This window comes from Lampris incognitus, chromosome 12 (assembly GCF_029633865.1).
Source record: "Lampris incognitus isolate fLamInc1 chromosome 12, fLamInc1.hap2, whole genome shotgun sequence".
NCBI lineage: Eukaryota > Metazoa > Chordata > Actinopteri > Lampriformes > Lampridae > Lampris > Lampris incognitus.
The window spans coordinates 17,219,349-17,244,319 of NC_079222.1; the positions used below are offsets into that span (position 1 = coordinate 17,219,349).

The 24,971-nt window shown below is 42.5% G+C and overlaps 1 protein-coding gene across 1 annotated transcript in view; it reads right to left on the reverse strand.

Moving 5' to 3' along the window:
* itga1 (integrin, alpha 1) overlaps positions 1-24,971 on the reverse strand; it is a 68,542-nt gene that overhangs the window by 21,346 nt on the left and 22,225 nt on the right. The window contains exons 2-6 of the mRNA XM_056290341.1: positions 12,226-12,346; positions 8,728-8,837; positions 3,086-3,174; positions 1,822-1,936; positions 286-413 (exon numbers count right to left, since the gene is read on the reverse strand). Of these exons, the coding sequence (XP_056146316.1) occupies positions 286-413; positions 1,822-1,936; positions 3,086-3,174; positions 8,728-8,837; positions 12,226-12,346 (563 nt within the window). The remainder of the gene's footprint in view (positions 1-285; positions 414-1,821; positions 1,937-3,085; positions 3,175-8,727; positions 8,838-12,225; positions 12,347-24,971) is intronic.

A 24,971-nucleotide genomic window follows, 5' to 3' on the forward strand; every position in this document is an offset into this window, starting at 1 on the left:
CCCCTCAAGTAATCACCTTAACATGAATAATCCATGCATTGATCACTCATAATCTATCCATTCATCCCTCAAATCAATCCAGCCACCCATTAATTCATCCATTAAACAAGGGCTGATCCCCCATAAACCCAAGTATGAAATCACTGTATCCTGTGAGCTCCAGCAGCGGTACTCAAAAGGCTGAGGGAGTAAAAACAGAGAGCTGCCTCAGGGTTCAATAAAGAGTACACTGAGAGAATCAAAGACATTTGTTCATTCATCCATAAATTCAGTCATTCAACTGACCTGAGAGAGTGTGGGTCCAATCTCGATGTTCTTGAGGAAATTTGTTAGGAACTCAACGATACTGGACCACGGGTAGATACTGTTGGATCCATCCAGAACTATCACAATGTCCAAAGCTTTAGCACATTCTGGAAAAAAAAAGTTGTATTCGTAGCATTAGCAAGTTTTCTGCACAGAAAATGCTTAGTCATTCATGTAATAGTCATGTAGTATCCAGTCATTCATGTAATATGTAATATATGTATTTATATAATCCATCCACCCATCCATTATCCAAGCCGCTTATCCCAACTTGGGTTGCGAGGAAGCTGGAGCCTATCCCAGCAGTCATTGGGCGGCAGGCAGGGAGACACCCTGGACAGGCTGCCAGTCCTTCACAGGGCCCCCACACACACACACACACACACACACACACACACACACACACATAGGGACAATTTGGTTGGTACGGCTGATTCACCTGACCTACATGTCAATGGACTGCGGGAGGAAACCGGAGCACCTGGAGGAAACCCACGCAGACACGGGGAGAACATGCAAACTCCACACACAGGACGACCCGGGACGACCCCCAAGGTTGGACTACCCCAGGGCTCGAACCCAGGACCTTCTTGCTGTGAGGCAACAGCGCTAACCACTGCGCCACTGTGCCGCATACTTTTATAACGATGAAGAAAATTTTCAAGGGGAAACTGTAATTCTTTTAAGGCATTTTATAGCAATTTGTCAAAAGACATACTTGCTGCATTACTTTCAGGCTGTTTATGGTGTTTGTATATTTAAGCAACTGGTATACTTAAAAGGGAGAGAGACAAAGGGACAAAAAGAGAAATGAAACGAGACAGAGACTGAAGGAGAGAGACAGAGGGACAAAAAGAGAAATGAAAAGAGACAGACAAATAGAAAGCAGAGAGAGAGAAAGAGAGACAGAGACAGAGGGACAAAAAGAAACAAAAGGAGATGGTGACAAACAAAGAGAGAGAGAGAGTAAGAGAGAGAGCAAGAGAGAGAAAGTAAGGGAGAGAGCACCTGAGAGCGAGAGAGTGAGACAAAGGAACAAAAAGAGAAATGAAAAGATACAGAGACAAGCAGAAAGAGAGAGAGAGAGAGAGAGAGAGAGAGAGAGAGAGAGAGAGAGAGAGAGAGAGAGAGAGAGAGAGAGAGAGAGAGAGAGAGAGAGAGAGAGAGAGAGAGAGAGAGAGAGAGAGAGAGAGAGAAAGAACCCGCAGACTGTTTACTCTTATTCTTTCAATGATGTTTCCTACGAGAGACCAAAGACAGACCCAGTAAACTGTCTCCTAACATGGGCATACAACATGGCAGAACAGGAGGGCTGGGCTGTGCCGGGCCTGAGAAGGCCAAAGTCAGAGGCGAGTTTACACTAAGAAGAATGCGCCAATCTCTCACTTGGTTGAGTCAGGCTGAGTCTGACTGCAGCTGAGGATGTATTGTGAACAGTAGATAACAGCATCTTGTCCATGAAAGGGGAGCCATGCTATTTTGCATTGTTAAATCACGTCTTGTTATGTTGTGTACCTTGTACGGCTGGTGCTATGGAGTTGAGGATCTCAAAGGAGGAGCTGACGTTAGCGCAGACACCTGAAATGTACTGCTGCTGGCCACACATGTAGCCATACTGAGGACCACAGGCCTGTGGGGAAAGGGTGTGCACGTGCACGCACACACACACACACACACACACACACACACACACACACACACACACACACACACACACACACACACACACACACACATTGAGACTCCCAATTTAACTGTACAGGCAGTGGTTGGTTAGGTTTCCACCAGTATGAGGTCATGGGTGAGCTGAGGTTCAGGACCATTGAAGAGAAAAACCAAGGGGAAAGTTCTACTCACTGGATTACACAGACGCTATTAAAAACTACTGTAAATCTGTCCAGACTATACTCAAGAGAAGGACAGAGAATTAAAGAAATACATATATTAAATACATATATTAAATTAAATAAATATATGTATATATATATATATGTGTGTGTGTGTGTGTGTGGGTGTATGTGTATATATACACACACATATATATATATATAAAGAGAAAGGGGGAAAGAGAGACAAACACAGAGTCTCCCAGGCGTTTTGGCTTCATGATTATCAATAATAGCTGGAAAATGGGACAACATCCCTAAATTTAGTTGACTGAGGCTGTTTGTTGAAATTGTGCTGCTCTCCCCAAAGTTCCTCTGTTTTCCTTACACCCTTATGGATTGCTGTCTTGCAAAACTACTTCAATCTACAGCACACAAATAATAAAAAATAAATCATATCTACTTAAAGCCACTGGCCTGCCTTGTTCACATGTCTCAGCTGGAATATTGTCATCACCGTCCCACATCAATTCTTCCAGCCTAGACTGAAGCATGAAGGCTCAGAAACACATTTGTTGGATGATGTGCACAAAATGCATTGGTCATAAGTGGGCTTTAACTGCTCATATCCCAACGGTGTCACATCTATCTGCAAATCATCTTCATGACAATAAAGCCTAAATGCCAACGATATGCCATCATGTATGTGTTGTGTAGTTGTGTGTGTATGAAATATGGATTCGCCGTATCCTGTTACATTCCCAGGACATGAGCTCGCCCTGGGAAACGGGACAGGTCATGTGCACTGTTTGAACACAGCTCAAAGTTCATGTGATGTGCACTAACTACCCATGACGCCTCGCCAAAAGCATACTAATGCATAACTATTTTATGTGCTCCTGGTAGGGAATAAAACAGCTTGCACATGCAGCATAAACATCCCGTTTTCTTACCAGAAATCCTCCATCAGGGTTGGTCACTAGTGTGGTTCCCATGGTCATGTTCTCCTTGACTTCGTGTAAGTTGGGGATTGTTGTGTTTTCTGAGGGAAATATGAGTGAATAAACAGAGTGAGAGAGAGAGAGCACCGTAGAGAAACAACAGCTGGTCAAATTCCTCTTCTGCATGTTCTCATAGGAAGAGGGACAATCACCCTCCTCTCTTTTGTTCATATGAAGATGTAATGACTATCGACGTGTGGTTATTTATAGGATATTTTTTGTTGTTTTTTTACTACTTGGATACCCTTTGCAATTGCTGAGCACAAGCCATACAGGATATAGATTAAAGGACAAAAATAATAGCTAATAAATGTACAATTTTCTCGAAGTGAATAAAAATGTGGGCTTACTCAAACATTGATTTCCCTTTATGGGTAAAGTTACATTCTCTTCAGTTGTACTGATCATCGGGTGAACCATTGCTTACATTTGAGAAAACACTGTTCACACACACATACACACAAATATATACACTACCGTTCAAAAGTTTGGGATCACCCAAACAATTTTGTGTTTTCCATGAAAAGTCACACTTATTCACCACCATATGTTGTGAAATGAATGGAAAGACATTGACAAGGTTAGAAATAATGATTTGTATTTGAAATAAGATTTTTTTTACATCAAACTTTGCTTTCGTCAAAGAATCCTCCATTTGCAGCAATTACAGCATTGCAGACCTTTGGCATTCTAGCTGTTAATTTGTTGAGGTAATCTGGAGAAATTGCGCCCCACGCTTCCAGAAGCAGCTCCCACAAGTTGGATTGGTTGGATGGGCACTTCTTGCGTACCATACGGTCAAGCTGCTCCCACAACAGCTCAATGGGGTTCAGATCTGGTGACTGCGCTGGCCACTCCATTACCGATAGAATACCAGCTGCCTGCTTCTGCTCTAAATAGTTCTTGCACAATTTGGAGGTGTGTTTAGGGTCATTGTCCTGTTGTAGGATGAAATTGGCTCCAATCAAGCGCTGTCCACTGGGTATGGCATGGCGTTGCAAAATGGAGTGATAGCCCTCCTTATCCAGAATCCCTTTTACCTTGTACAAATCTCCCCCCTTTACCAGCACCAAAGCAACCCCAGACCATCACATTACCTCCACCATGCTTAACAGATGGCGTCAGGCATTCTTCCAGCATCTTTTCATTTGTTCTGCGTCTCACAAACGTTCTTCTTTGTGATCCAAACACCTCAAACTTGGATTCATCCGTCCACAACACTTTTTTCCAGTCTTCCTCTGTCCAATGTCTGTGTTCTTTTGCCCATCTTAATCTTTTTCTTTTATTGGTCAGTCTCAGATATGGCTTTTTCTTTGCCACTCTGCCCTGAAGCCCAGAATCCCGCAGCCGCCTCTTCACTGTAGATGTTGACACTGGTGTTTTGCGGGTACTATTTAATGAAGATGCCAGTTGGGGACCTGTGAGGCGTCTGTTTCTCAAACTAGAGACTCTAATGTACTTATCTTCTTGCTCAGTTGTGCAACGCGGCCTCCCACTTCTTTTTCTACTCTGGTTAGAGCCTGTTTGTGCTGTCCTCTGAAGGGAGTAGTACACACCGGTGTAGGAAATCTTCAATTTCTTAGCAATTTCTCGCATGGAATAGCCTTCATTTCTAAGAACAAGAATAGACTGTCGAGTTTCAGATGAAAGTTCTCTTTTTCTGGCCATTTTGAGCGTTTAATTGACCCCACAAATGTGATGCTCCAGAAACTCAATCTGCTCAAAGGAAGGTCAGTTTTGTAGCTTCTGTAATGAGCTAAACTGTTTTCGGATGTGTGAACATGATTGCACAAGGGTTTTCTAATCATCAATTAGCCTTCTGAGCCAATGAGCAAACACATTGTACCATTAGAACACTGGAGCGATAGTTGCTTGAAATGGGCCTCTATACACCTATGTAGATATTGCACCAAAAACCAGACATTTGCAGCTAGAATAGTCATTTACCACATTAGCAATGTATAGAGTGTATTTCTTTAAAGTTAAGACTAGTTTAAAGTTATCTTCATTGAACAGTACAGTGCTTTTCCTTCAAAAATATGGACATTTCAATGTGATCCCAAACTTTTGAACGGTAGTGTATATATATATATATATATATATATATATATATATATATATATATATATATATATATATATATATATATACCCGTTTTCTCCCAATTGTATCCAGCCAATTACCCCATTCTCCCGAGCCATCCCAGTCACTGCTCCACCCCCTCTACCAATCTGTTGAGGGCTACAGACTACCACATGCGTCCTCCGATACATGTGGAGTCACCAGCCGCTTCTTTTCACCTGACAGTGAGGAGTGTCGCCAGGGGGACATAGCGTGTGGGAGGATCAGGCTATTCCCCCCCAGTTCCCCCTGTCTGTAGGGATGCCTCACCACCGGAGTTGACATAGGTATTCGAACAGGTGATCCCGTGTCGCTAGGCAATGGAATAGATTGCTATACAACTCGGATGTCCCTGCTCACATATTTTAAGTGAACAATATATGTGCATATTCTTGAAACCACTTGTGGATTTTGGGTGTGCTTTAGCAATCCCCATAAGGGCGGTTAAGTTTTTAATTATTTCTGATTCAGATTTAGCATTTAGGTGTGAAGACTGAATGATTTCGCTTGGGATTGGACATATTATCAAATCACATTACCAAGTTGTGGTTAGTATTGTGACATGGTGGATTATAATGGCATGCACTGAGTCTTATTCTTTATCTATCCATGGGTTCATATACGTTGGCTGTCGCTCTGTGCCTTTTTTATTTCCTGGCCACCAGTTTACCACTGACCCAATAAAGCAGAAAATACATGAGATTCTACATTTAAGAATCTATCATCTTCTATTCTACTCCATCTATCATCTGGAAGACTTTTAATTGGATAAATGTTTTTCTTCTCTCAGCCATTGTGTTTGAAACTTTTGCATGATGAGTGACGAGGTTAAGGCTCCCATTAGCAATGTAATTTCCACATGGTGAATAAAAACAGCTTTGTGGTGTTGCAATGGAGGAGGCAGGCTTTGACGCCAATGAACTGCAACACCAGATAACTATCAGAACAAATCAGCCTTATCACACTAACCCTCTAGTCTAGGAATAACTCCCAAAAAACATGGGAACATGCTGGTCAAAAAGCATGTTAATGTGGCTGCAACCCCGAAATGCATGCCGCTCATTTATTTCATCGCATTTTTGCAGTTTTAATGCTTGACTGTAGGGGATATGAAAACTGTAAATATTTTGCAGTATAACTCATATGCCTCAGTTACAAACAGTAGTGGACAACTGGAAAACCTGATGGGGAAATGTATGTTACTGTGTAAAATGAAGCAAGACTGTGCTCTAAAAAGCGTGGCAAAGCAAAACCGCTGCAGTAAATAAATGCAGGTAAACCATATATATATATATATATATATATATATATATATATATATATATATATATATATATATAGTGCATCCAGAAAGTATTCACACCCCTTCACTTTCCCCACATTTTGTTATGTTACAGCCTTATTCCAAAAATGGATTAAATTCCTTTTTTTTCCTCATCAATCTACATACAATACCCCATAATGACAAAGCGAAAAAGGTTTTGTAGAAATTTTTGCAAATTTATTAAAAATAAAAAACTGAAATATTGCATGTACATAAGTATTCACACCCTTTACTCAGTACTTGGTTGAGGCACCCTTGGCAGCGATTACAGTCTCAAATCTTCTTGGGTATGAAGCTACAAGCTTGGCACATCTATATTTGGGGTATTTCTCCCATTCGTCTCTGCAGATCCTCTCCAGCTCCGTAAGGTTAGATGGGGAGTGTCGCTGCACAGCTATTTTCAGGTCTTTCCAGAGATGTTCAATGGGGTTCAAGTCTGGGCTCTGGCTGGGTCACTCAAGCACATTCACAGACTTGTCCCGAAGCCACTCCTTCGTTGTCTTGGCTGTGTGCTTAGGGTCGTTGTCGTGTTGAAAGGTAAACCTTCGCCCCAGTCTGAGGTCCTGAGAGCTCTGGAGCAGGTTTTCATCAAGGATCTCTCTGTACTTTGCTCCATTCATCTCTCCCTCGATCCTGACTAGTCTCCCAGTTCCTGCTGCTGAAAAACACCCCCACAGCATGATGCTGCCACCACCATGCTTCACTGTAGGGATGGTATTAGCAAGGTGATGAGAGGTGCCTGGTTTCCTCCAGACGTGACGTTTAGCATTCAGGCCAAAGAGTTCAATCTTGGTTTCATCAGACCAGAGAATCTTGTTTCTCATGGTCTGAGAGTGCTTTAGGTGCTTTCTAAGCAGGCTGTCATGTGCCTTTTACTGAGCAGAGAACACAACACTACCATAAAGGCCTGATTGGTGGAGTGCTGTAGAGATGGTTGTCCTTCTGGAAGGTTCTACCATCTCCACAGAGGAACGCTGGAGCTCTGTCAGAGTGACCATCGGGTTCTTGGTCACCTCCCTGACCAAGGCCCTTCTCCCCCGATTGCTCAGTTTGGCTGGGCGGGCAACTCTAGGAAGAGTCCTGGTGGATCCAAACTTCTTCCATTTACGAATGATGGAGACCACTGTGCTCTTCGGGACCTTCAAAGCTGTAGAAATGTTTTTGTACCCTTCCTCAGATCTGTGCCTCGATACAATCCTGTCTCGGAGGTCCACAGACAATTCCTTTGACTTCATGGCTTGGTTTCTGCTCTGACATGCACTGTCAACAGTGGGACCTTATAAAGACAGGTGTGTGCCTTTCCAAATCATGTCCAATCAATTGAATTTACTACGGGTGGACTCCAATCAAGATGTAGAAACATCTCAAGGATGATCAGTGGAAACAGGATGAACCTGAGCTCAATTTTGAGTGTCATAGCAAAGGGTGTGAATACTTATATACATGCAATATTTCAGTTTTTTATTTTTAATAAATTTGCAAAATGTTCTACAAAACCCTTTTCATTTTGTCATTATGGGGTATTGTGTGTAGACTGATGAGAAAAAAAAACGAATTTAATCCATTTTGGAATAAGGCTGTAACATAACAAAATGTGGGGAAAGTGAAGGGGTGTGAATACTTTCCAGATGCACTATATGTGTGTGTGTGTGTGTGTGTGTGTAAATAATGTATTATATATACACATACATATATCATGTATTATATATGATATACATATATAATGTATTATATATATATATATATTCATATTATATTACATTATATATATTTATAGTTTATATATGATGATTTACTGCAATAACGGATGCTTAAATTCAGTGTTAGAGAGCAGATGCAAAAATTAAAATATATAATTATGAATGAGGTAAGCAACAATAGGAGGTATTGAAATTATCTAGTTTACTCACATATACTTATGAAAAGACGAAACATTTAACCTTATTTACTCTTCCTATATATTCGGCTTCTCCTCCCCATCAGTGAGAATCAGACACAAGCACTCTCTACTGTGCCAACAGTGCACACACGTACACAATATATAGATAGATATGAGCGCACAAATATTGTGCACATGGCTGCTTATTTGTCTTTGCACATGCATGCCTATGTACATGTGCATTGAGACGTACATACACACAGTTCTTACTAGGAAGCTCTAGTTTGACACAGGTGCTGTTTGCCTTCCCTACAGGGCATTTGTAGACATCTCCTGTCCTTCTACTTGGTTGGCCCGATAGTGGTGAACCAATCAGCACCCTAGAAAAAGCAAAGCAAGAATGTGATTGGTCAGCTGTAAATCAACCCAACATCCTCTCAATAAAAAAATGATTTTATGGCTATGGCAATATCATTTACACATTATTGAAGAAAACATGATTTGGGAAGATAGAAACAGTGGCGATAACTATGAACATTATGTCATTCATTAGGGTCAAAAATGTTTATCCCCCCTCTTTTTTTCTCCACAATTGTACTTGGCCAATTACCCCACTCTTCTGAACCGTCCTGGTCGCTATTCCACCCCCTCTGCCAAGCCGAGGAGGGCTGCAGACTACCACATGCCTCCTCCGATACATGTGGAGTCGCCAGCCGCTTCTTTTCACCTGAAAGTGAGGAGTTTCACCAGGGGGACGTAGCACGTGGGAGGAGTACGGTATTCCCCCCAGTTCCCCCTCCCCCCGAACAGGTGCCCCGACCGAGCAGAGGAGGCGCTAGTGCAGCGACCAGGACACATACATCCAGCTTCCCACCCGCAGACACGGTCAATTGTGTCCGTAGGGACGCCCAACCAAGCCGGAGGTAACATGGGGATTCGAACCAGCGATCCCCGTGTTGATAGGCAACGAAAAAAGACCGCTACACTACCCGGACGCCCAAAAATGTTTATTTTTTAGCCATAATAATTGCTCTGTGCATACCTATGATAGCAACATTAAAGACCCAAGAAGATTGCTTATCTTAACATGTCCATCTGTGGCACAAACCCTATGAGCATATTCCCTGACACTACAGAGCAGAATCCAAATACATTTTAATGGCATGTAACACAATGAATGGTAGCCAATATGCTTAATCATCATGTTATGTTACGCAAGACAATCGATGTTATATTTTAGAACAGTCCATATGTTCAACTTTCAATAATTGGAATAGTAATGTCTGCCTTTACGCGTGTTTCTGCATGCTTGTATGCATATGCGTACATATATATATACTTGCACACATCAAGTATGCATAGAATATATATGCACACTTGCACATAGGCATGCGTGTTATTGTTATGCACAGTTGTACATATCTGCTTGTGAACAGATGTTCATGTCCATTTCTGTGCTTTATACCATTTTGTCATTCCATCAGCAAACTGATGCTAAAATAAGCGGGTCATCTGCCTTTCTGTAAACACTCAGACTTATTAACATTCCTCAACTCTAATGGGCCCCGGTCATTTAAAGAGGAACACAGGGAGGAACGCGACACAGCTCAGTACACTGATCGTTGCCTGTGAGAAACCTTACATGTAACATGTGGTTGACTTATCTGGGGTAGGTACTCAACAAAGTGCGTTACTCTGACCACTTTTTCTCACAATGCTTTTTAAAATCGCTGGTGAAAACTGATAATAAAACGGATCAAAAACGGCATCTTGCGACAAGTTGCCCCAAACGGCCATGTTTGCTAATGTTTGCTATATCAGGACGCTTAAAGCAGGACGTTAGCAAAAGTATAACAAGATACTTTATTCTCTCCTCTACCAAGTATAAATGTGTAATTGTGAAGATTTTTAACTAGAAGATTATTACAAAAAATGTCAAGTTCATTTTTTTTTTACTTTAGAATGTGAAAAATTGTATATTAGCGCTCACCTCAGTTAACAGACAGCGTTGCTTTTCCCAGACAGGATATGACGTCAGACTAAACTAGCGATCGATACGTAGCGTCCTGATGGTGGAAATATTAACGACGTGACAACTTACCCATGTGACAAGAAGCCCCGGTCTCCCCTACACGGTTGATAAGATTTCGCTAAACCGTTATCGCATGGTTTATTTACCAAGTTATCTTGCTGTGCTTTCGGTTTGCTTACCAACAGAACTGCACCGGACATGGATCTATTTAAACTAAAGATATTGTGGAAGGAGACGAGCGGCAGAGCGAGTCAGACTTACACCGAAAGCTACAAGTAACTGACTATGACAGTGGGGGCTCCCTGAACAGGCTCAGTTACATGTTACACGTTCTCTAGATGTGGTTTATCCGTGCACCTTTCAACACTCTTTAGTTCTGCTAAAGGCAGAGGGCTCGGTGTCTGGGAGCGGACATCTGTGACTGATCAACCACCTCAGAGCTACAGCAACCTGGACAACACATCAGTGAGTGATGTCAATGCCCGTGCCCCCACTCCACCCATGTTCAGCAAACCGGCCAACACATGGTCTCACATTTAACTATTTGCTCTCTCGCCTACTTTCTCTCAATCCCTCCCCATCTCTTATCCCTTTATGTTACTTTTTATCTGTTCTCTTCTGGTCTCTTGTGTGTCGAACATACTCCCCCGTGTTCCACTCCATTTCGTGTTCCTAAGTTTTGACCCCTATCAAGGTAATTATCCTCATGTCATTCATCTCTTCGCTTTAGGAGCGTTAAGAGAGTTTTATACCCCCCCCCTCCAAACCGAAAACGACGGCGCACGCTACAGGGACCGTATCATCTTGAGAGAGGGTAGAGAAATGTAGATGATTCGTCACAGCTGTTTTCACTGATTAGCGGTGTCTGAATTACAGTAAGTGATCGCATATGTGTTTAATAAAATTATTTCCACAGAATGAAGCAAGTTACATCCACGTGGGAAAGACATCGCCTATCGTGTTGCAACATGACGAGGCGGGGGGGGGGGCAGATTAAGACAGAGGAACTGGAATGACTGAAGGAGAGATATTGGGCTGGATGCTGAAAATGCTTAAGATATCAACAATAAAACTATGGGGTTAAAAATGGGGAGGGGGGAGAAGAGCAGCGTGATATAAGGAGAGTAAAAGAAGTCAGTGAGTGATACACACACATAGAGAGAGAGAGGGGGAAGCAGCGAGAGAGAGGAGAGGAAGGGAGAGAGAAAGCGAGAGGGGGGCGAAAGGAGGGAGAGCGAGAGAGCGAAAGGGAGGGAGAGGGAGAGTGCGATAGAGGGAGGGAGAGGGAGACAGAGAGAGAGAGCGGGCGAGACAGAGAGGGAGAGCCTTGTTAGTCACACACTAATAGAATTTAACAAGGCTTTAAAAATGTGTTTCTCTACCAGTAAAGGCAGGAAGCCATGGATGCTTGGTTTCAGTATCTTTACAGGCCCAGTGAGTGGATACTCATGCAGGTAGTTTACAAGTTAAGAGTCCAGTTAGGCAAGGATCTTCATTACACGGGCAGGTGGTACATTTCTCATCACCCCCTTTTTACAGGTGAATGTTTGATGATGTTGAGTTTGATCTGAATTGAATTTACTTTTTTTTAAAATCCTGGCACCATAATATGTTCTTTGCATGTGAGAGCTTCCACATCAGATGGAGAAATATGATAGATGATTAGGGTGACAAATGGATGCTTGAAGAGACAAATTCTTCTCTGTCCTTTGAAATATGGACTTGGTGACACTCACCATTTACCCTCGCTGTTCTCAAACTGCTGGACAGAGTAGCCAAACATGTCCTCCAATGGACCATTAAATGACAGACCATTCTTCTGGTCCACGTTAAAGGACAACACACATGGCAGGAACACTGTAGAGACAAAGGGTAGAGGGTCAGTATATGATAGAATGATTACCAGACATAACATAATAACATATTTGTGAGATGAAGTATTTGGTAAATAAAATGATTTCCAAAAAAAAATCTCAAATAACAGTTGTTTATGTCATTTGAAAGGTACTTTATTTTCATAACATCATGTCAAATTTTTAGTAATATTAAATACATTTGCAAGCACAAACATTGAGGATATTATTTTTAATTCGGGTTGTAAAAAAGCAATCAAAAATAATATGACCAAACTACTTTATCATACTGTGAACAATTCCCTTTATTCAGATCCACTAGTTGTACTTGTGTTTAACATATGAGGTCGAAAACACACACCCATGCAAATACAACAAGGCGCTCTCGCTCGCGCGCACACACGCACACACGCACACACGCACACACACACACACACACACACACACACACACACACACACACACACACACATCCATTCTGGATGACACCAGAGGAATTTCAAATGTCAGTGTGAAGGACTTTGGTCAGTCAGAGAAGCTAACCCGTGGAACAATAGCGTCTTCACTGCGTCCTGCATGGCCTGTCTCTTTCTGCCATCTAGCAGGGTATATCACACAAGCTCTATAATATCCATCTATGTCTCATTGTGCCCATCCAACAACGGAGCTCTTTATATCTACTGTGTAATGGAATTCTTCCAGAGTAAAACATGCAGGACATATGAGGGAGTGGGGAGGAGCACCAGACCACTGAAACTAATATATGGAGCCTGCGGAAAAAAAACTTGGACATGCCAAGGCAGACAAAAAACATGGAAACATGACTAAATAGCAGCCATTTGTGCTTTGGTGGTGATACTGAGGAGCTGATGCCACCCAGCCAAAGATAATAGGAGACTAAAACAGACCCATACTGGAGTCAGTAACTAGTCAAGTCAAATCAATTTTATTTGTACAGCCCATTATCACAAATTACAAATTTGCCTCGGTGGGCTTTATAGTAACACAACATCCTGTCCTTAGACCCTCGAATTGGACAAGGAACAACCCCCTAAAAGAAACCCTTTTAACAAGGGGCAAAAAATAGGAAAACACCTCAGGGAGAAAAACAGAGGTGGGATCTCTCTCCCAAGATGTACAGACATGCAATGGATGTGGTGTGTACACAATTTACAGAATACAACATTAAAGGGGGATAACAGAACTATAATGGAATTGTAAAATATATGAAGAATATGATGAGGATGCCAAGCAGTGTCCAGACACCACCGGAACAGCCCAGGACCTGAGCCACAAGGTCAGCAACACCACGTAAAAGGGGGAAAGAATGTAACACATCTTAGTGAGAGATGGATATAACATTGAAAAAGGATAACAAAATTAAATGGATTTATAGGATATAAAGAAAATGTGATGAGAGGGATGCCAAGCAGTGTCCAGGTGGTGACCACCATGGAGACCACCATGGAGACCTGGGAGGCAGGCTGCATGTGCACAGAGGGGAGACTCACATCACATGACACCACACACACACAGAAGCAGACAAAGGAGACGACATCATTCAGAGAGCGAGAGAGACAGAAAAGACATGTGAGAGAAGAGAACAGTTTGCAATAGTCAGGCTATATTCTGTAATCTCATTGGCAGAACAGTCCCGGGTAAATTCATTGAGACAGAAACCGACCCGCCATGCAGTACATATTGTGAAACACTCAACGTAAAGGCAACTAATTGCAGGCAAAGGCAAAAAGATTAGCTTTATGTTTGTATTTAAAGGACTCAACAGACTGATTGTCTGACGAGAGCAGGCAGATTATTCCACAAGAACAGAGCCCAATAAGAAAAGGCCCTGCCACCAGCTGACTTCTTTAACTTTGGGTACACACCGGAGCCCTGTATTTTGAGAGTGAAGAGCTCGAGATGGAATGTACGGTACGTATGATGGGGTAAGTCCATTTAGGATTTTATGAGTCAGCAGAAGCACCTTGAATTCAGATCTAACATGGATAGGAAGCCAATGAAGGGAGGCAAGAATTGGTCTAATATGGTCACATTTTCTAGTTGAAGTTAGGATTCTAACTGCAGCATTCTGAACCATCTGAAGACTTTTAGTGCTAAAATGTGAAAGACCTGAAAACACAACATTACAATAATCAAGTCTGGATGAGACAAATGCATGCATTAGAGTCTCTGTGTCAGCCATAGACAGGAAAGACCGAATTTTAGCTATGTTATGTAAGTGAAAAAAGGCAGTCTTGGTGATTTCTTTAATGTGCTTATCAAAGGAAAGGCTGGGATCTAATGTAACACCAAGATTTCTGGCTGCCACACTTTGTGAAATCAAAGAGTTGTCGATTGTTATAGCTACTTTATCAAATTGGTGTATGTGTCTAGCAGGGCCAATGACCAGCATCTCAGTTTTATCCGGATTAAAAAGCAGAATATGTAGTGACACCCAATTTTGCACAGCGGCCAAGCAGGCTCTAAATTAGTCATATGAGTATGATCATCAGCCCTTATAGGCACATACAGCTGAGTATCATCAGCATAGGAATGGAAATTCATCCCATGACTGTGTATAATTTGGCCAAGAGGTGAAATATAAACAGAGAAAAGTAGAGGGCCAAGAACTGAGCCCTGTATGCCAAATTTAATGTCAGAGAATTTTGATGTAATATCATAGCAGACACAATGTGTTCTTCCAGATAAGTAGGACTTAAGTCAAGAGATCTAAGCCAGAGACACAAAATTACAATTTATTCTGTCTAATAGTATATATACAGTGATCAGTGGTGTCAAAGACTGCACTGAGGTCAGAGTCCATAGCTAGAAGATCATTCAGCACTCTGGTCAGAGCAGTTTCAGTGGAGTGACAGGGCCTGAGAGCTGATTGAAAAGGTTCATATAGATAGTTTTGTTCTATATGGGTCGAAAGTTGTTCATACACAACTCTCTCTAGTACTTTAGAAAAGAATAGAAGATTAGAGACAGGTCGGTAGTTATTAAGAGACCCTGAATCGAAGTGCGGTTTTTTAAGTAGAGGTTTAACCACAGCTGTCTTAAAACTGCTGAGAACAGTGCCAGTAGTAAATGATAAATAAACAGTGCCTAGCATTGTAGGTCCCTGGAAAGGCCAGAGGTCTTTAAAAAGTTTTGCTGGTAAAGGGTCAGGTAGGCAAGTAGTTGGTTTAGAAGTTGACACAAGGTTAGTCAAAGTATCGAGAGAGATAGTCTCAAAAGCCGTAAAAACAGAGACCATCAGTGATTCATTATATAGATATGAATTTGGTAAGAAAGGATCTGCAGGAGTAGCTGGAGTTGAAGAACTAATTTCGATTATGATGTCATCAACCTTATTGCAGAAAAAGTCTAGAAACTCACTGGCTATTAATGGTGAGCAGCCAATAGATGGTTGCTTTTTGGTAAGTTTATATACAGTGTCAAAGAATCTGGGGTTATGTTTATGAATATTGATTAAGCGAGAGAGATATGCTGATTTTGCAGCAGATAAAGCACACTTGTATTTCAATAAACTCGAATGCCAAGGTAGGTAAAAAACTTCCAATTTTTATTTTTGCCATTTACGTTCCAGACTCCTGCAGGCCCGTTTAAGAGCACATGTCTCATTGTTAAACCAGGGTGTAAGCCTCTTTAGTCGCCTAGCTCTGGTAGTGACAGGTGCAACTGAATCGAGGACTAGAGAGGGCCATATTTAAGTCACTATTGACATTTTCAACAGAGTCAGTCTCTCCAGTGAAATGAGTCAAGACTTCATGCAGCTGCTGGCCAAATGCAGCTACAGTGGATGGTTCAATGTGGTGGTGCCGACATTAACAGAACAGGCCAATAATGTTTCAAATGTGATGAGAAAATGATCTGACACAGCAGATGTGGTCGGTACGACATTTAGATCAGAAACAGTTATCCCTTTACATAAAACCAAACCAAGGGTGTTACCACTGCAAAGAGTTGACTCTTGAACAAACTGAGCGAACCCAAAAGTATCAACAAGCACCAGAAAGGCTTTACTTAGAGGAACAGCAGCCTTATTCAGATGAATACTGAAATCACCAAGAATTAGTATCTCAACAGAATGAATAACAAGACCTGAGACAAATTCTGCAAATTCTTCAAGAAATATTGAGTAAAAGCCAGGAGGTCGATAACGTATCACAATCTGGACTGAGCCAAGTCTATTCGTGGCTGAGGGAGATGGACCCAGAACAAGAGTCTCAAAAGACCGGAGTTTAGATTCAAGTCTAGAAGTCAGATTGAAAATAGACTTATATATTAAGGCATAACCCCCACCTTGTTTATTCACCTGAGCTACCTGGGCATAAGTAAAGTCAGGTGTGGAAGGTTCATTTAAGGAAAGGAAACAATTTGGTTTCCAACATGTTTCACATAACTCAACCATATTGAAACTACTTTCAAGAATCAGATCATTTTTAAGTAAGGATTTCGTAGACAGTGACGTGATATTTATAAATCATTTAAGCATCTTGTTGAAGTAATCAGTAGTAGGTAGAACTTTAGAGCTACGAATTGGTGAAATATTAATTGGAATTAGACACCTTGTATTATTAGTTGACAATTTTGACAACCTACACTTCGGACAATGTGTGGTCACACTTTTGATAATATTAGATCTTTGGCTCTGTAGATAATTAGATACTTCGTTGCACATTTCACCACCACCAGTGGTAGGAATGATTATTAGATTATTGTGAGTCACACATTTAGGAGAGGAGCACTTGGGAGCAATACAACAGGGCAGGGAAACGGTCTCAGTGTTATAGACCAAGCTGTCACTCTGATAAACTACACTATGAGAAATTCCCTGACTAAACATATTAACTACACTAATTGACTCCACATCTGCAATAGGTTTCAACCTAGCAGGCTCTCTAATCACCTGCGACCTGCTGAATGATAAGTCCCTAGTGTCAAACTAAACGTAGACAGCTATCTATATTGCTAGAGAAAAGAGCAGCGCCGTCCCCAGTAGGGTGAATGCCATCCGCTTTCAGTCGGTAAGGGCGGCCCCAGAAAGAAGGCCAGTTATCAACAAAGCAGAAGCCCTGCTCATTACAGTAAAAAGCCAACCAGCAGTTCATTGAGGTCAGCCTATTGTACATCTCATAGACAATTAATCAATGCCGACACATCTTTCTGGCAAACCCAAGTGTCCTGACTAGGCTGGCTTTTGTGATCTCTGCTTCGTCCTCGCATCATTGATGCCGACATGAATAACAGTATTGCTGAAAGTAGTGGTGTTGTGTGACTGGGTTCCCTGTTTCTCCCTCCATGATGCGGGCATCCTAAGATTATCCTCTGTGTTGGAGACTCTGGCCCCAGGTAAACAGTGAAACAAGGCTGGTGAAGCTAATCTAATATTGCGGGTAATGGAGTCTCCTATCACTAGAGTGTATTACTTTACTCTGTCGACAGGAGTGGGAGAGGCACACTGGCCGGTAGGACTACCAACAGGGCTGGTGAGGGCGAAAACCGGTTTGCAGTCAGGTGAGGTGTCTACAGACCAGGCCACATGACCGGTGGCTTGCTCTTGCGAGCCTTCCCACACCGGTAAACAGAGACAAGCTCCACCGCATCTGCCAACGAGGCTGAGCTAGTGCCAACAGGTCTGCTGTCAGGCCCGGGGCTAAGACTACCTGGAGTGTGTGTCACCGGTAACGTAATCCTAGCCGAAAGAACTTGCTCTAACTCATGGACACGTCTCTAGTAGAGACACCCTATCTGTAACTGCGGAAAAGTCACCGCATACCATCGTTTTAACGAGGTTGCTTTGACTGCAAATGCTATAGAGCTAACTGCTAAGCTCGGCTAAGCTCGAAGCTAGTAACAAACTAGGAAGGAGAGGCTGCCTACTGAACACAAGAGTCATTTGAGAAAGAAAACTAGCAAGAATCTAGCGATAAGTGAACTAAGCACAGAAAATAGCCAAATCAGTAGACAAATGAAGAGGTTAGGGCAGAATATAGAGAAGAGACAGTAAGAGAATAAACAGTTATCGATCTCACGACGGCAGAAGCCGGAAACAGCTGGCAGTGACCGTGAACTACTCACTGAATGGCACTGTCTTACATGCTGTCTGCATTTCTGCATCACCTGCTTGACGCAGTGGCAAGCAGCAAGACAGTGTAATCCCTGTCACTGTGTGTGTCTATGTATGCACACATGTTGTGCACAGTGCAAGAGGTCTTGTGCAAAAGCACTACAATTAATTTAACCTTTTATAATATGCAAAGATTCCTTTTCCAAATAATTGTGTTTATATATTAAAATATGCATAATTTATTGTCCAGTTAAGACATTGTTTAAAAAATGATTACTCGTTTTTTGAATTAGCTAAAAGAGAGGGCGAGTAAAAGAGTGAGAAATAGAGACAGGGAGAGACAGAGAGACAGAGACAGAGACCAGAGACAGACAGAGAGAGAGTGAGAGAGAGGGTAGAATTGTATAGTCATAGATTGAACTTCTAGGCAGCCAGCTGTGCCCCCTGTTTCTCTTTCTGCTTTCCTTACTTCCTCTATTGTCCCTATCAATCTCACACAGACCTCCATTTCCTCTCCCTATTAAACTGATTATGCACATCCTCTCTCCAGTCTACAGGTACACACACACACACACACACACACACACTCACACACACACTCACACACACACACACAACCCTTGTCCAGTTCATTTAGCTGATTCAAGATGGCTCCAGGCCAACCAGACCTTTTTCATTTTTCGCTGAGCTCAAGTATAGCACACAGACATACTGCCCTTAGTTGTGAGTCAAACGGGAATCTGTTGCCAGTTACTTTTTATGTATACTAATCGCATTTTGTTTTTTGTTCTTCCTCTTCTCCAGTCCTCTCAAATCAAAACCACAGAATTATACAACCAGCTATTTTTATGCATCATTCTTACATCTATCCTGGAAAACCTGGAACCCAGTTTAAATCTATGTGGATGAAATTTGCCTCATGTTCTACCAAGCAATTGGCAAATACAGCTGCCCAACGTTGTATTGCAGACTCATGCAGCACTATTTGCTTCATGTTACAAGATCGAAAGGACTGAGAAGAGCTAGCCATTGGCTTTTTGAGTTAATAAACACAGTGCCCAGGTCTGAATACAGCCAAGCCGTTGCCGCTTTGCTCCATGCTCAGAGTAATGTGGTTTTTTCCCACTAAAATCTCCTGTAAATTAAAAAGTTGATTTAATATTTGTGGTTAATTATAGCTTTCATAATACATTTTGAGGTTGGAGTTGAGTAATTTTCCACTGAGCAAGAATGGGTTATGGCAAATACAGCTAAATCTGTCTCTCTTCAATAACTAACAGTCATGACTGCTGATTTTAAAAGAAAAGAGAAGAAAGAAAGAAAGAAAGAAAGAAAGAAAGAAAGAAAGAAAGAAAGAAAGAAAGAAAGAAAGAAAGAAAGAAAGAAAGAAAGAAAGAAAGAAAAAAAGAAGCCACTTTATTTGACATTGTATTTTTACAACAAATTTTATTCTTACAATGAAATGTGTTCTCTGCATTTAACCCATCCTATTGTATAGGAGCAGTGGGCAGCTGCAGCATACGGGGACCAACTCCAGTTCTTCTTTCCATTGCCTTGCTCAGGGGCACAGACAGGAGTATTAACCCTAACATGCATGTCTCTTTGATGGTGGGAGGAAACCGGAGCACCAGGAGAAAACCCACGCAGACATGTGGAGAACATGCAATCTCCACACAGAAAGGACCTGGAATGGCCTGGGGTTCGAACCCAGGACGTTCTTCCTGTGAGGCAACAGTGCTAACCACCAGGCCACCGTGCCCATAAAAACCACTTATTACACTGTTTACAAGTATTGTCTGTGTAGCAGAAGACCCTTTGAAGGCTACACTAAATCCATCTTGGGTCAGGCTCCATTTGTTAATGATAAATCTGGACAGCCAGCCAAATTAACCCATATCAGCACATTTCACCCCATAACATCACAAGTCACTCCGTATCAGTGGGGCTGTTAGAGTCAGAAAAAGACTAATAAATCTAGTCAGCAGTGTGTTAACATTTGGCTGATAGTGGCATGTTTAATGGTGTATGAGTCAAGTCAGGTCAAGTCAATTTTACTCTCACAAATTACAAAATTTCCTCAGTGGGCTTTACAGCAACACGACATCCTGTCCTTAGACCCTCACATCGGATAAGGAACAACTCCCTAAAAAAAACAACCCTTTAACAGGGAGAAAAAAGAGGAAGAAAGCTCACAGACAGTGTGCAATGGATGTTGTGTTTACACAATTTACAGACTACAACCTTAAAAGGGGATAACAGCATTATAATGGGACCATATAATATATGAAGAATATGATGAGGAGGATGCCAAGCAGTGTCCAGACGCCACCAGAGCAGCCCAGGACCTGAGCCATGTGACAGCCATCACCATACTACTTGTGGTGCTCTCATTTTATAGTCTAGTGTTTGAAGTAAGAACTATGTGTCTACACACGCCCTTAATCCCATAATTGCCTATCAGGACAGGGGCATGTTTCATGCACTCTTCCCGTACCTACACCAGGGTTTGTGCCCAGCTGAAGTCAGCCTTTACCAGTCCATATAGCCTTCATGCTAACCTGGGACAATATCATACCCCAACACTGCATTTTCATACACAGGAAGATAAATACATAGATGCACTCAGCTCCAGCTCTTTACCACACACACACACACACACACACACACACACACACACACACACACACACACACACACACACACACACACACACACACACACACACACACACACACACACACACACACACACACACACACACACACACTTTGCTCTCTGGTAATGTATAGTTGCATGACCGAGTCGTGATTGAAGAGATATCTTCAAACGAATGTGATGTTGAGAAATTAACGTGATGTTTTGAACACAGGTCCTTGAAAACGGTAGCATGGTTGACTTGAGTTTGCTGGAATGCACTATTTAGTCTGCTGTGGGCCAGTGAAACAACACTTACGGATGTTGACTATCCCAATAACAAACCTGCACGCAAACACTTAACCCTATATTTAGTGGATGATGCTGTCTGTGAGACGGGCCAGTACATCCATGATTACCCAATGCCCAAAATAGTAATCACTGAAAGGTTATAGTTATTGAGACAAAAATTAGCACATTATCTTCTTGTTTGATCTGTGTTTTTGTGTTAATGCTCACTGCAGAGCATGGCACAGTGTATTGCTAAACCATATCTTATCAGAGCATGTTAGGCATCAAACCAAGTATTGACACTCAAATCTGTCCAGTATACTTATAGTTAGGGCAAAAAAACAACCACAGATTCCCACCTGTTCCCGTGTGAAACATCGAACCAGCTCAAAATCTGACCCCAAGTCAGCACTTATGGGGTTTAAAGCCCCACTTAGACACTATAAAACCATACCTCAACTAACACCTGCTCATATGTAAAACATGTACCCATCTGTAAAGGTTACTCCAAACACATGTGACCGACCACCCTTATAAAGGAATCTGAAACTTAATCACTTGTGAGCTCTGGTTCAGGTTCCAACTGTGAGAATGATCCAAAACTTTTAAAGCAGCACCATGTAACCTTTTTGGATTTCGCCAGTGTCTTTTACGTCAATTGTTGCAAAGATAACCATCTGGCTTTTTTATTGCTTTTTTCATAACACAGCACGTTCACTTACAAGCCATAGCTCAAAAGTCTATTGTGGAAGAAGACGAGCGGTGTTCATGGTGAGGTAAAGTAAAGTTGCTGTACTTATGTGTATAGTGAAGCAATCCCTATATTTCTCAGGCGGTTTCGTGCCTGGTAGCAGGACAAAATGCACTGCGAAAACAAGGCTTCTCAGGAACCAATCTGAATGGAGCTAGTGTCACTCGCCCATAGCCATCACTCTATGTAATAGTCATCTCATCTCATCTCGTCTCATCTCGTCTCATCTCGTCTCATCTCATCTCATCTCATCTCATCTCATCTCATCTCATCTCATCTCATCATCAGAGGCTTCTCCGGGGTCGGGTCGCGGTGGCAGCAAGCTAAGTAGGGCACTCCAGACGTCCCTCTTACCAGCAACGCCCTCCGGTTCCTCCTGGGGGAATCCCAAGGCGTTCCCAGGCCAGGGTGGACATGTAGTCCCTCCAGCGAGTTCTGGGTCTACCCCGGGGTCTCCTCCCAGTTGGACGTGCCCGGAAAACCTCCAAAGGAAGGCGCCCAGGGGGCATCCTAATCAGATGCTCAAACCACCTCAACTGGCTCCTGTCGACGCGAAGAAGCAGGAGGTTGAGATGAGTTGTAAAAGTCATAATTCCTGTGAATATAAATATCGTAGTGCTGCAATGCCAAATGGCGCCACAGGGTGGCTACTCTTTTTATTTTGTTGTGACGCACTAGAGTAGAGCCGTTCTCAGCAGCTGCTTCCACTGATGTCCACAAGAACGAAGTGCAGGTTATAATTTTTATGTTTTACTGTTCATGTATGATCGGTGAACATAGTGCCGTGGAGACTTTGTATTGTATGGTCGATGTATGTACAAAAGAATAAAGTAGCACCATCTCGTAGTACCTCATCTCGTTTACTGGCCCAGAAAACATGTCGACTCTGAGCTAACCAGCTATCCCGGGGCTCTTGCTAACTAGCCACATGCTGCTAGCTCCTAGCTCGCTCCACCTGCACCAGACCAGCGGTACAACTAGGCGACTACGGTTGATTTAACGATGATATTTTAAAGTGAAAATGAGTGACCTGATTAATGAATGCAATTGGATGAAAGTATTGTTTTTATAAAGGTTTGGGAGTTTGACCAGTCCAGGAAGTGTAGCCAGAGAGTTCTGGGTATTCGGGGACTCTGGTAATGAGATGGATCTTGACCTGATCTGCACCATGTGTTGGCATTGAACTACAACAACACATTTCCTGGCAATGGAGAAGAGTTTCGTATTCTGGCATGGTCCAGTGCAGCCTAGGGGCACAAGACGCAGTATGAATTGTTCCTTGGTTTACCAGTTGTTGGTTGTTGGTTTTTTATGTATGTTCTCTTTCACTTGTCTTCACTTTTATTCTCTCCCTTTTAGGCCTTTGCAAACCAAGTGCAAATCTCAGTGAGAAAAAACTCACACAGAAATTAATTTAGATTGATGTCACGTGTTCTGTAAAAAAAGACAAGTTTAAATTGACATGCACATTTTTGCAGCCCCCCCCCCCATTGCATTTGATGAGTATCTGCTTTAATGTGCCCATATTCTTCTTCTACTTTGTCACACTCCGTTTTTATGCCTTGCTGTCTGACTCAGTGGTCTCCACCCTGTCTCTCCTCTCCATCTCCCTGGTCACACTTTCTGGGAATGGTTCCCAAAAGGATAGGAACTTCTGACACCGATTTCAGCTCAGCTTTTCTTTTTAATATCCTTGACTGGCTGTCTGCTGAATCATTGTTTTATTCATAGCAAATGTTTGGAAATTATTTAAAGATTTGTGGGTGTGTGGTACCCAGTAAAACACAAAAGTGAATGGACAGTACGTGATGTCGCCCAGCAGATGTGTGTGAGTCTGTGTGGGTCTTTATGTACATAAATAAGTCTGTGTGTGTGTGTGTGTGTGTGTGTGTGTGTGTGCGTGCGTGCGTGCGTGCGTGCGTGCGTGTGTGTGTGTGTGTGTGTGCGTGTGTGTGTGTGAGAGAGAGAGAGAGAGAGAGAGAGAGAGAGAAGCTGTACATTTCATGGGGGTGGGTAAAACAGATGTGTCTTTATATGTAGTGACATGAGAAAAACACCAGCCATCGTGTGGCCTTATTCCCTTAGGTCTCAGCTTCTAGCTGGAATGTCCATGCGCAGCGTCAAACGAGATGACTGGACAGACAAACAGATACTGTCAATCGAGCCGAAACAGCACAGCCTGGTTAAAGAAAAAACCCCTCACTCCTCCTTGTCCACGATGTCTCAATTCAATCTGCCTCGTTTCCTCTATTCATTCATATGTTCATGCTCAAGCCCCATTATATCCATCTATTCCACAATCCCTCCATCCATTTGTCTTTCTGCCCCACGTTTCCTCCCGCCACCCTTTCTCCCATCCCTCTGCTCCCCATCGTGCTCTTTTATTCATTGACTGAGGATGTCAGGTCTGCAGAGCCCTGGTATCAGATTCCACTATCTGCAAGTTCCAGATGTATTCTCCGGGCCCCCGCTTTTTATTGGCCCAGAAAACATGTAGGCTTACAAGCACAGACCCACGCAATGACATCATTCCCCCCGACGGTTGTCCAAGCTTTCATCCCCCTGAAATTCTCCCTGTGAAATACAGGGAGATTTGACTCCTTCCTAATCACATCCCTATAGCACTCCCCACCCCCACCCCCACCCACCAACACACACACACACACACACACACACACACACAGAACTATTAAACCTGCTGATCTTTACTGTTTTATGACTGGTGTATAGAGAGCACAGCTGGGATGAAGGGGCTTCTGGGAGAGCCTAAAAATATACACACACCCTAGGGTCAAAGGGTAAATTTCCTGCATGACCAATAAGCAACAAGATACTATAATCAAACATCTTGTGATAAGTAGGGAGGGAAAATACCAC